This window comes from Periplaneta americana, chromosome 8 (genome assembly GCF_040183065.1).
Source record: "Periplaneta americana isolate PAMFEO1 chromosome 8, P.americana_PAMFEO1_priV1, whole genome shotgun sequence".
Lineage (NCBI taxonomy): Eukaryota > Metazoa > Arthropoda > Insecta > Blattodea > Blattidae > Periplaneta > Periplaneta americana.
The window spans coordinates 155,122,397-155,136,312 of NC_091124.1; the positions used below are offsets into that span (position 1 = coordinate 155,122,397).

General features: G+C 35.6%; 1 protein-coding gene across 1 annotated transcript in view; it reads left to right on the plus strand.

Annotated features, from left to right (window-relative positions):
* Positions 1–234: 234 nt before the first annotated feature.
* The window catches only part of LOC138705168 (uncharacterized), a 42,142-nt gene continuing 28,460 nt past the window's right edge, over positions 235–13,916 (plus strand). The window contains exon 1 of the mRNA XM_069833845.1: positions 235–448. Coding sequence (XP_069689946.1) covers positions 400–448 — 49 coding nt within the window. The 5' untranslated portion in view covers positions 235–399. The remainder of the gene's footprint in view (positions 449–13,916) is intronic.

Sequence of the window (13,916 nt, forward strand, 5' to 3'; positions counted from 1 at the left end):
ACATTTAAATACATTTATTTTAACAATATTTCCGTTCTCGTTGTCGTTTCCGTTCCCGGTTTATTGTGAACCAGCCTTAACAGGTATGGAAATGCGAGACTTTGTAATTACTAATTAGTTACGTTCTCGACGAGTTTCGCAGCTGAAAGAGAAAGTGCTATAGCCAGCGGCGATTGTTTATCTACAATCGATGTTTATATATCGACTGCAGCGAGATAGTAAGTAGGTTGTATCTCGCTGGTCGCGATTAGGCGTTATCAAGAGATCCAAGCGAAAGAGTGATGATGTGTCCGCGTTTATCACTCACTACTCGAGACGTGACCACGGGTCGGCGAGGCAGCTATGGAACTACAGGCTAACGGACCTTTGCGCTTCCGAAAATAACACACGCAGCATACCATGGCGGAGTCCAATAACATCGTGCGGCCTCGGGGAGTCGCCGTGCACCGTAAGTATATCACGTGTGTCGGTAATGCAGCACACGGACATGCCGGTCCGACAGTCTATTCTATTCATACCGATATCTGGTTGCTAATATGCCTAGCACTGTAATGATATGTAAATAATTAGTTGGCTCATCTTCAATAGATTACGTTATTTTTATCGGTGATGCTGAGAGAAATATATGACACATAACTTCATTTTCATAGCACGTAGGCCCTATTGCACGTTCATAGTAAACAGTTTTCGAAGGTCAGTTTTCTTAAATAAATTAGTACATTTAATCAGTGTGATTTAATCAGTCAGTGGGAGGTGGAACCGAAGCAAAAGAAACAATAATTCAGATCTTAACTAGCGAGAGAGCACTATATTTTGTAAAAGGGGACATAGGAAGGTGGGGTTAATTGAAGAAGTAGAGCTACTAAATGTTAATTAGGCATTAATTAAAAAAATGTTAACATTGTTATGTAAAACATGGTGAATATAAACCATTCTTCTATGTAAAATTGTCCCATAAAGCCGATGTAAAGCCTAAATTTAGTAGGCCTACAAGTAATTAAATTATACGAATGACTCTTCCAGCAGCTTTTCTAAGGTTTTTAAAGGATACTGATGTGAACAGCCCACCTACTTTTCAAGAGCGGCTAGGTAATTCTTTTAATGAATTTCACACAGTTTTACGAAATGCAGCAGAGTATGATCGAAATACAACCAATTATATTTTATATTCGATTTTGCGTCCAACAGTTGTATTCATTGACTCACCACTAACAGCTCTAGATTAAGTTAACACAGATGCAATTATCGATTTCAGATTTCACTTTCACTTAAAACCAATTGAGAATTTTCTTCATTAAATGCAACGGATGCATTTTCCATTGACTCCTCAATAGGCTACGTCTTTTCTTTTTAAGAAAAGTAAACAAATTCTACTGTTGTACACTGGAATATTTATTTATATTTACTGTATATGCTATACTATTTTAGTAAACAAAATTATTATATTTGCTAAACAAAACTAACACTGAAAACTACGCTAATAAAAACACAGATACATAACTTCTTAACTGAAGCAATCAAGACTGAAAATTCAGATGGTTCAAATTTCAACAATCAAATTCGGCCGATAGACGACGAACCTTCAAGGAAACAACTACTTGAAAATCTACATAACAAAATTTGTTTTAGTTATTCGAAAGTAATATAAAATTGAAATATAATATTGTATAAATTATATTTTATAGTTTGAAAAGTCTGCACTCTCGGAGAGTAGGGGACATCCTGGAATCCGTGGGGAGGAGAGGAAATTTTTCCTGGGCCAACCCTTGAATTCATCGTTGCATTTACGAGTAATTACCTTAGGATTATTGTGTATTACGTTTAAAAGAAGTTGTTCTTCATCAAATAAACAAGTTTATAATAATTCTGGACAAAGACAGAAGCTTATGAACGAAGAAGTGAGGAACAGAAACGAAATTATTTGTATGTGTAACAGAGTATACACTTCTAATCAGAAAGAGAAATCGGCCTGAATGATAGGCAACGAAGTGTAACACAAATGCGTATTTTCACACGACGGCATGATAACGTTAGATAACATGAGTGTTCTATTTACGCTTAAGCATGTTGCAGGATTGTAGCGTTTCTGGTGTGTACATACACACTTACGAGTTTCTACCATTGAAGTTTATATTTCCAGAAAATAATTTCCTATACATATTATCTGAGGTAAGAGCGGTTTGCTAGGATTTAGACAATGCATTCTTGCTACAGAGAGAAAATACAACGCGTTCTGAAAGAAGTATACTAACAAAATAAGGAATTAAAGTGTAAGGTTTAAAAATAACCGACAGAAATGTGGATATCCTTGAGAAATGAAGATGGTTAATGAGTTTTTGATGATGTCAGCGCCCGCCATAAAGCTTTGTTGGTCGCCGTGTTAATAAAAGTGACAACTTCTATCAATCGAAGTTAAACAAGTCAAATTGCTTATCAGATTAGATAACTTTAATATCTATCTATGCCTCGCCTGCAGGTTTTCGAGGAAGAATGCGCAACATGTTTGCAGACGTCATTGCGAAATTAATTAATGACAGATATAGAATGCCTCGGCGCCAGTGGTGGTCGGTTTGCGTTCACCATGACCAGTTGATCTGAACATGTTTTCGTGACTTTTTCCAGAAATATATCGAGACATTACCTTCCAAACTATACTCCGGGTCAGCTTACTTCATACCCTAAGGGTGAAACCTAACCATTTTTCCCCCATTACAACATATGCTAGTGGATTGTGGTGATTTTCTAGTTTGCAGGTTGAATTTTCTTTTGCCAACTTCGTTTAGAACTTCGATACTGACAAATACTTCAAATGGTAGTGATTTTGTAACTGGTATGTTGGCAACCGAGACAAATATCGACAATATTTGTCGGTACTGGAGTTCCATGAAATTGGAATTGTACTAGATTTCTGACCCTGTTACTGAAAACTACCGGTAGTGAAATTTGAACATACTAATAATTAATTAATATCAGTATTAATATTAATGCATAATAGTTATTTTATGTGTTGCGTTGTGATTATAATTCAAGACTATAGTCAGGTAAGTTTTCGGAGTTAATACTAATAATTTCATGTGGTCAAGCAAAATACATTTTTAGGTTAGGTCTCGTGAGTTAATTGTTTTGTCAAACCAATGAATTTCGTATTGCCAGACAAAATACTTGACATGTTGATCCCTTTCTCGTATAGTTTGCCTACGAAAATATATTACAAATTATTTAATTATTTAAATTATTTAAATTATTTAATTTAACCTTCCAGCATAAAGTACGGTAAGTAAATAAAGTAATTTAGTACGAAGGATCGTGTGATATCTGATAACAGTTGGCAACACTGACAAGACGGCAATATTTGCTGTTTAGGAACTGTTCTTATGTGACCCTCACTATAGCTACGGTCGAATCTTTTCAATTAGCATTGCCTCTCGAATAATAATAATAATAATAATAATAATAACAACAACAACAACAACAACAACAACAACAACAATAATAATAATAATAATAATAATAATAATGTGCCAACCAATAGCGAGTAACTAATAACAGTAATAAGAAGTGAACGCAAGGATTACTATAATAAATCAACAATACAGTGACGATGATATAATAATAATAATAATAATAATAATAATAATAATAATAATAATAATAATAAATATTACATTATTTTATCATGATGCAAATTATAAACTCATAGGGTAAATTAATCATAAGTTATTACTTGCTACCCAAATTTGTACTTTTAATGCATCTGGAGACCAGGGAAAGAGGTTTAGAATTTCTGTTGTAGAAAAGATTGTGACTTCTCATGCCTTTCATAGGAATGGGATAGCTGACGTTGTTTATGAAAGATTCATAGATTACATTACTTTTGAAAACTTTGAACAATAATGTTATCAAGAACTTGATGTTTGGAATATCAACTCCGATATTTGAAATAATCACAGATTGGAGTTATAGTGCACTGGGCAGATATCTGTACAAACTTAACGACGTGAATTTACGTTGGTTACTTTCAAACGAATCAGTTGTACGAGTAACAGATTGTCTGTCTCACTAATATAAAGCATTAAAAATGAATTAGGCTTAGGGAAATAATAAATTATTGGTCGTATTATATCCTCCATTCTAGTTGCATGATTATATTCATGCTTGTGAAAGAAAAGTTTACTATAAAAAATACTCTGGGATCTTTGACACTATTTGTTCTGTTAATTTGATTATTATTAATTATTATTTAAATTGTAGTTGAATTTGAGAAAAGTAATTTTCCCATTTTAACTTTACTCTAGATTCAATAATATGCTAGGTACTAGGAAAGTCCAGGAAAACAAAGAGGGTTTGGAATTGAACGGGTTACATCAGCTTCTTGTTTATGCGGATGACGTGAATATGTTAGGAGAAAATCCATAAACTATTAGGGAAAACAAGGGAACTTTACTTGAAACAAGTAAGGAGATAAGTTTTGAAGTAAACCCCAAAAGACAAAGGGTGTATGATTATGTCTCGTGACGAGAATATTGTACGAAATGGAAAAATTCAAATATCATGGCACAACAGTAACAAATAAATATAAATGACATTTGAGAGGAAATTAAACGCAGAATAAATATGGGAGATAGCCAATATTATTCGGTTGAGAACTTTAATCATCCAATATATTGAAAGAAACTGAAAGTAAGTTAGAATTTGTAAAACAGAACGTTATATTACCGGTTGTTTTGTATGGCTGTGAAACTTTGACTCTCACTTTGAGAGAGGAACAGAGATTAAGAGTGTTCTAGAATAAGGTGCGTAGAAAAATATTTGGGGCTAAGGGGGGATGAAGTTACAGGAGAATGGGAAAGTTACACAGCGCAGAACTGCAAGCATTGTATTCTTCACCTAACACAATTAGGAACATTAAATCCAGACGTTTGAGATGGGCAGGGCATGTAGCACGTCTGGGTGAATCTAGAAATGCATATAGAGTGTTAGTTGGAAGACCTGAGGGGAGAAGACCTTTAGGGAGGCCAAGGCGTAGATAGGAGGAAAATATTAAAATAGATTTGAGGGAGGTGGGATATAATGGTAAGGACTGCATTAATCTTGTTCAAGACAGGGACCGAGGGCGGGCTTATGTGAGGACGGCAATGAACCTTCGGGTTCCTTAAAAGCCATTTGTAAGTAAGTAAGTAAGTAAGTAAGTTTTCCCCATAATATTGGTTTTGGAACCATTAACATTTGTACCATTCTTTTCAGACCATTTATAATAATAATAATAATAATAATAATAATAATAATAATAATAATAATAATAATAATAATAATAATATAATAGTAGTAATAATGTTAATAAAACAATAACTAAAAAAATTATCATTACATTTAAGCTGTAGACGATGAATTTTTTATAACGTAAAATACAAAACATCGAGACAGAAACAACATTACCGACATAACTCGTAAGCAAGCAAAACTACGTTCCTATAGTCGCGACGCTGTTATTCCCGGCGTGACTCTTCCTCTTTGCTTACATCTTAGGAAGTGAAGGCTCTATAAAGTCTAGGTAGATAGTATCGTTCGCCATTTTTGTTCTTTCGTTGCCGAGCTACCATATGAGGAATCTATTTGCCACACCGTTAAACATTATCATGTCGTAGCTCCTGTGCTAATAAATCAAACACACTGTAATTCAGCGAATAATTGAGCGGAAAATAACGTCTTCGTGTGCTTTCTGCGAACGCCAACGAAAGAGCCAAAATGGCGGGCGATTATATTAAGTATTCATCGAGCCTTAAGAAATGAATAACGTCTTTATAAGCGAATCACAAGACGCACACGTTTAAATGTAGCCGACCTGCAACGCGATTGGCTGCCGGAAATTACAGCGACGGGACTATAATAAAAGATCGCTGCGGAATAGGGACGATAATTTTGGCCAGTGGTCCCCCTCTTTATGAAAATGAGTCTGTAGTAAACAATGGAAAACATCGAATGAACTATCTTTAGATACATAATTATTAGATAAGCCTACTGCCTATTAGTGTAATATGTTACTAGTGAACGATATATGCAATGAAGGGGGTAAGGAACTGGCCACCCTACTCCATTATCTGCTGGCTTAATTACTTTATGAGTGATTCCTTATTGTGTCACTTATGAGGCTCAAACCTGTCTTCGGACATTTGACTAAACAGCTGTCTATGATCAATAAAAACGAGATGTCAGCATGCATAGCAAAAGGCTTGAGTTACTGAGCAACTTTCTATACTGAGTAAAACGACCACCTCTGCTTTCTGCTGTACCTTCCGCAAACGGTAGCCGGTTTACTGGACATAAAAATTGTGTGCTAGCAAACTGCGGAGTACGCATCCAAGAAGGGGTCATCACTTTGAAATTCCATTGTAAATTAGGGTAAATCTTATTTTCGCTAAAAATTGGCATTACCTTTTGCCGTGGAACGATAGAATTGATTTTTAGATGTTCTTTTCCTCGCCATCCTTGATACAGAGATGTATAGAGATACAAAGGTGCATATCAGGCGGGACATAGAACATCTTTGAGCACGTCAGCCAAAATAGGCCTTCCGTGCACCTATGACAGAATAAGTTGCGTGCCAACTGTGCTATTCTGCTAAGCCTGTACCACCATCCGCTACATCACGCATTCCTTCCCAGTCTTTAAATCCGTATACCACACTTCTGGTGATGGTCTGCCGTACCTCACAGTTCTACATAAGTAACTGTTATGTCTCCATGAGGCAAGCAATAATCTGAGTGGCTCCGATGCCTCTTATGCAGATTTATGAGTCGTCTATAGTCTACCACCACTGCCATATATCTTTGGACAAACCAGGAGGAACACCTACCATGGCGGACGACCGATTCGGTTTCATACAAACATAAGTGGTGCCCTATTTTTCAAGACGGAGATGATAGCCTAATGAAAGGATATTTGTAGAGAGTGGTGAAATAACGGAAAAAAATCGACAAGTACATAGCTTTAATATGGTACATATATTTACGTAGAACTACGTATGGGTGCGATCACCTTTCGGAAGGTGCATAACTTTACTATGCTGAATATCTTTACGTAGAAGGAAGACAAGGAGAAAAAGTGGAAATATAAGAGAAGGAAAAGGGAAGGCAAGGAGAACAAGATGAGAAAAATAGAATAAGGGGAATAAAAAGAGAATAAGGAAAATATAAGAAGAACAAGGGAAATACAAGGGAGCATGGGAGGGGGGTTGCAGTTTTATGTGACGGTCAATTCCCAAGTAGGGTTACCATGAGAGGAAATTCTATAGGAGGACACGGAATCTAAAATAAGAGGACACTGCCGAAAAAAAGACTTTTTAAAAACTGGTATGAACAAAATTAAAGATAAAAATAATGACTCATCTCAATTTTCTCACTAATTGCTGGATCAGTATTACATCTGTACTTATTGGTGGAGCCCACTTTATGCAGAAGAGCCTGAAGAGACAAACTTCTATCTTGTAAGTTTTAGAAAATAACTATGGAATTGTTTACAGGACATGTCCTTGAAATTATATTTCACAATGATGATACCTCTGACTGTCTCCGTTCTTTCGTTTTTTTGCCCATTGAGCAGATATTAGGGAAACTACTTTCTCAACACTTCCAGTGTGACTTGGGATAGAGAAATAGGATTAACATATTTTTTAAAGTTCTGAGAAAGTTTCAGTGCTCGCAGAAATATTGGAATTGAAGAATTTACACCATTGTTTATCTAAAGTTAAATCTTTAACTTGATTGGCATATCTTTGTACATTGCAGAATTGATCAAATAGCTTAGAAGCATGAATAGTGACATTTTTAGAGTGTAAGAATTCAATGCATCATATTTTATGTCTTTATGTGCTCCAGCTTCAACCATTGAAAGCAATTAAATTCTGTCATAGGTTTTGACCATTTGTTTAGATATTGTATGCAAATTTCATAGAAATGGATTACATTTTATTCTGTATGGAACCCATTTTCAGAAAATGAATTTAATGACTGTTTTACTTTTAGTGGCAAGGACTCATTTTTCAGCCTATCCTGCAAAGAAACGAGAACTGACATGAGCAAGTCATAGACTTCCACTACAGAGATTTTAGTGTGGAAGACGTACATTATCGAATGAAGAAACCAAATATGCAGTTCTGGGAACTCATTTTCAAAAAAAGACCCCATGACTGAAGCTACGACACGATAGAAGTTATTCCCCGTCATTTGTCTCAATAGCAGGGTGTCTCGGCTCTATTTCTCGCTCCTCCGACAAACTCTAACAATAGTATTCGTCACATTATTCAATAGTCATATTAATTCTAGTTGAAATGCGAAATTCCGAACATTTCAGAATTTTAAAAAAATGCCTGCCGGACAGGATAAAATGATTAAAAATGAGGACATGTCCTCCTTTTGCCGGACGGATGGTAACCCTATTCCCAAGTAACCCCTCCCACAATCTAGAAATGAGAAAGACGAACTTCCACGTAAAAACGGTAGACCCTCAATAAAAACCCTCACAGCATTGGTTTTGTCCACAAATACAATTCCGCCATTGCCGAAGTTTGAATTCGGGTTCGCTCTCTGCCAATTGAGCTACTAAAATCACTCTATTGCTTTAAATACCGTAGACCACAGATCATTCCAAATGCACTAAATAACTATTATGTCGTTAAATTTACAACTTTTTAAGAGAGCCACCGGTGTAGCTCGATCGCTGAGGCGCTTGCCTGCCGGTCAGTAGTTGCACTCGGGCGTGGGTTCGATTCCCGCTTGGGCTGATTACCTGGTTGGGTTTTTCCTGAAGTTACTCCCAACCGTAAAATGAATGTCAGGTAATCTATGGCGAATCGTCGGCCTCATCTCGCTATCACCAACCCTATCGACTCTAAATAATCTAGTAGTTGATACAGCGTCGTTAAATAACCAACTAAACAAATAACTATTTAAGAGCGCAGTGAGTCAAGTGGTAGTAGAGATGAGCTTAAACGATATTTTCAAGTATCTGTGGCAACTGTGACTGTGACAATTAAATATCTGTGACTTTTATCTGTGATTTTGTCACACCGATATTTTATATCGATAAGTAAGCATAATATGCATCATCCATGATATGCATGAATTACACCGATATTTTGTCACACCGATAAAAACTAGCAGGAAATATTGAAGAGCAATGAAATGTGAATACGATTTCTCTATACGCGTCACACATCAGTGATTTATATGGGAAAATCCAACAAATAAATTATGCATATGTACCATTAATAAATAAATAAATGTCAAAGTTAACCTCATGTACCAAGAGGTTATATTATAGATATTGAATCAATTGATCATTTTTAAATGTAGTTGGATATGGAGAAATTGAGGTTATGTGATTATCCTAATCGTTTTAAAACTTGATCCTTTTTATTGTATATAATATAAAGGATAATTATTTTAAGTCGTGCATTAACATTATAATATTCAGTCATAGAATAAAAATTAACGAAACATAAGTATTCGGAAAAACATTGGAAAATAATTACGAAACAAAACAGTTGTTCAGATAGGATTTTACAAAAGATAAAGTAGTACTGGTAATCAATGGTATTATTTAAATCGTGTAATCACTACATCATTTATAATAAGATGGTGAAACTAGCGCTGAAGTAGTTTTGGCGATTTCGGACGTGAAAATCATTACATGTCTAAGGATTTTTTTGTGGAAATGCAGTTGTTCGGATTAAACTAGCGCTGAGGTAGTTTCGGTGATATCGGAAGTAAAAATCGTTGAATTTGATTTTTTGTGGAGATGCAGTTGATCGTATATGCAAGGCATAGCAAAGCCTAAACTAACCAAACCTAATCTGTCACAGATTCGTATATGCAAGGTGTATGCGCGGAGTACGAAGGGAACTACCTTAACGCTAGTTTAGTTGTTGATCATATATGTCTAGGCATAATAAAAGCTTAAACTAACCAAACCTGACCTGTCACAGATTCGTATATGCAAAGTGTTTAAAGGGAATACGAAGAAAACTACCTCAAGGTTAGTTTAGTCAAATAAGTTGCCCACCATATTAGCCAGTTTTGTCTCGCTCGATTTTAATACTATAGGTACTGTTGTCGGCTTCTGAGAAATGCTTCGAAAGTTCGGAAGAGCATAACGTTCAGTGACATTATTAAAATAATGTTGTAGGCCCCTTTAACTATTCTGTTTGTAATTAAAAGTATAACTGAAAAAATATTGTTACTGCGTAAAAAATGAGTGGAAAATATATATTAAGTTAATATAAATTCACAGTTATATGAAAATGTAAAGATCTCGGGGAATACATAACATATTTATAAAACATATAGGCTACAGACTAACTATGAAAACAAAAATATCAGTCTGATGATTATATTATTATAATGCCGCTAATAACTTTGCAACAAATCATCACTTTGCAAAAAATAGGGGAGAGTCGGGTAGTATCGGACATCGGGTAATATCGGACAGTGCGTTTCTTTCATCTACCACCATATGGTAGTACCTGAATGACATAGTTACGTTTGTCTATGCGACATCACGGAAACGTAACCATGTCAATCAGGTACTATCATCGTGTGGTAGATGAAAGAAACTCACTGTCCGATATTACCCGATGTCCGATACTACCCGACTCTCCCCTAATATTGAACAAAATATCACGAAAAAATAATCAAATGTCACCGCCCGATTGCTGTTACTGTATCATGCGCATGCGCAAACCCACGACGTAGAGGAGAAAGTTGTGAGAACGTCACAGACTCCCTGTTCCTAAGAGATAAGAGTACCGAATCGATCACTAGTGATATTTCAGTCACAGACTACTGAATACGGAGCAGATTTTGATAGCGATATTTTGTCACAAATATTTCGCGTCATCAGTCACAGGTTTATCTGTGACAAAAAATACCTGTGACAAAATATCGGTTTGTGAAATATCGGCCATCTCAAAGTGGTAGCATTTTATCTGAAACTTTAGCGGATCAGGGTTTGATTTCCAACAAGGAAGTAGAGAGTAACGTTCCTCCCACGAGAACTATATGCTAGTGTCCCTTGTCTTTGCCTTAAGCAATGGTTTTAGACACTCATCACATAGTGCGGAGTGTTTCTACATGTGAACGTCGCGTGATGATTCGTAATCCTCACCACTATCAGTACCGCCATCACCACCACCATCACTACCACTACTACAATGAAATTACAGCTTAATGTTGGGCAGAAGCCTCCTCCAACTTCTTCCTCCAAAATCTCCTGTCAAATGCCATCCTCCTCCAGGCTGCAGTTTCAGGCATGTTCCTGGAATCAGCTGTTACCACGTCCAACACACTATGCTTAGGTCTTCCTATCGTCTTTTACTATGCAAAGTGAACCGTAAATGTCACTAATTCTGGTGGATGATTCCTTCAGTAAAGAGTAACAAAAAAAGTCAAATATCATTTTGCTATATTTTCAATAGTTTTCCAGAAAAAGTGCATTTTAAAATGCGTGAATTATGAGATCGTGCAACGTTGTACTCAGTAGCTCTAAATAACACCTTGTTCTGAATAGGGAAGTGGAAGGTCATTGCCGCGTATGTTGCTTTTTAATTCGTAAGAGAAAATATAGATGATACGCCGTTTAATTTATGTGTTTGTTCTGTGTTAGAGAACGGAGAATGAACACTGCTCACTTCATGTTAAACAAAATCTTGGAAAATTGATAATAAACTGTACAACCTAATTTTCATTAAATGTTCAGAGAACACAGATATTAAGATACGCTGAAGATTGAGAAATATTTCTACACTCCCATTTCAATTGAATATTCTATAGAACAAAAACAATAATGATGCTTATTTCATGTTATAAAAACAAAGATTTAAAGCATTTAAAACTCTACAGGCAAAAAATAAAAATATGGTATGTTTATTTTACGTTAAAACGAATGAAATTGAGAGTATTATTATTAAACTCTTTGGATTTAATTTTAATTAAATATCGGATGAACACACAATAAAAAAGCTTATTTTACGTTTTATAAACCTACTTAATGATTTAAAACACTCCGTTTGTGGTATTAGAAATAGTTCCCTCTCACTTTCATTTTTAAAGTTGTAACCGGTAAATTTACATACAAGAAATCAAATTTCCGAGCTGTTTTTAAAAACGATTGTGTTATGTTTACATGTCTTGCTTTCTCACCCGTCGTCTCGATCACGCCTGTTCAAGGTACCTGGGCCTACGTATAAGCCTAGATCACACACGCACACACACACACACACACATACACACACACGTATATAACAGATTGCTCATCCCTATGTTAAAATCGGTAGCACTTTGAAGAGAACAACCGCCAGGATCGCCACCCGTCCGCCGTAAACGAACACGAGATGGCAATACAGTCGCTAATGTAATTCAAATGGAAGTTATGACGTGATTCCTTATGTAACAACTAGATGGCAGCATAGTGAACCTGACAACAGTGATCTCATCTCAACATGAGCTCAATGACTGACAAAAGTTGTTACCGTCAAACCCTATAAGGCCGAGCAATCCGGGTATATATGATCTAGGGTATAAGTTATGTCTCCCACCAAGCAATAACCCTTATAAAGTTGCCAGAGTACATTACGTTTTAAAATTCCTTTACAGAACGAAAAAAAAAAATTACTTGTTCGGATGAAATTTCTGCATATTTAAAGGCCAAAACTAAAATTCTTTCAATCATTTATTATCATAACACACTGCTCCCTTAAAGTGACTAAGCATATTGGACATTAATTCAATAGCTTTCACAAAATACACTATTAAATGTTTTATATAAAATAATTTTTATCGAAAAGGAAGCAAAAACGAGCAAAATTATATTAAATTTTTTTGTTTGAAATATCTCAAAGAATAACCATCTGAAATGAAGGGCATTACTTACTCTATAATCAACGTGATACATGCCAAGAAAATGTTAAAATAACGGTCACACGCACAGTCGGGTGATAAGGAGATAAATTTTCAATTTTTCTGGGATACAAACACGGAATCGCTGTGTGTGCAGTTAGCACCAATATGCATAAATGCTTAATTTCTGTGTATTTTGTTTTATGTGTTGAGTGTTAAAAGTATGTGTTTGTATACACATATTCGTCATATTGGGCCAATAAAATAATCCCGTTATTTGGCAAACTAGATAAGACATACAAATACTTTGTTATAAATAGGGCGCCTCTTATCTGGGGTTTTAAGTTCATATGAGATTCTTTGTATATCAACATTGAAGTGTTACATAAACGTTTTCAAGTTGACGTCATGCGGAAGAGAAGTTCTGAAAGAAACAAAGACAAAACACTGAGCACCAATAATGTAGTTTACTAACGTGTGTGTTCTCTTACGATAGAAGGCTGTTCAAATATTTGTACCATTGGTTTATGTTACATAGGCACAGCTGATTTCGTGTCTGTCTTCGGAAAATATCCTTTGTAGAACATTAAGAATGTGCATAAATTATTAATTTTGATAGATATTATGTACTATAGTGCATAAGATATAGGATATGCATAAAACAATACAATTCTTTTTCTACTTCCGCATTCGGCTGACTGAGGAAGTATTCTCACGAAACATGGCTATTGTCTGTTTTACAATATAATTTATTAGTTATAAAGTTACTCAAATGCATATATTATCACTTACTTACTTACTTATTTACTTACTTATTGCTTATAAGGAACCCGGAGGTTCATTGTCGACCTCACATAAGCCCACCACAGGTCCCTATCCTGAGCAAGATTAATCCAGTCCCTATCATCATATTATCCCACCTCGCTCAAATTCATTTTAATATTATCCTCCCATCTACGTCTCGGGTCGACCTTGTTGGCGAGTTGGTATAGCGCTGGCCTTCTATGCCCAAGGTTGCGGGTTCGA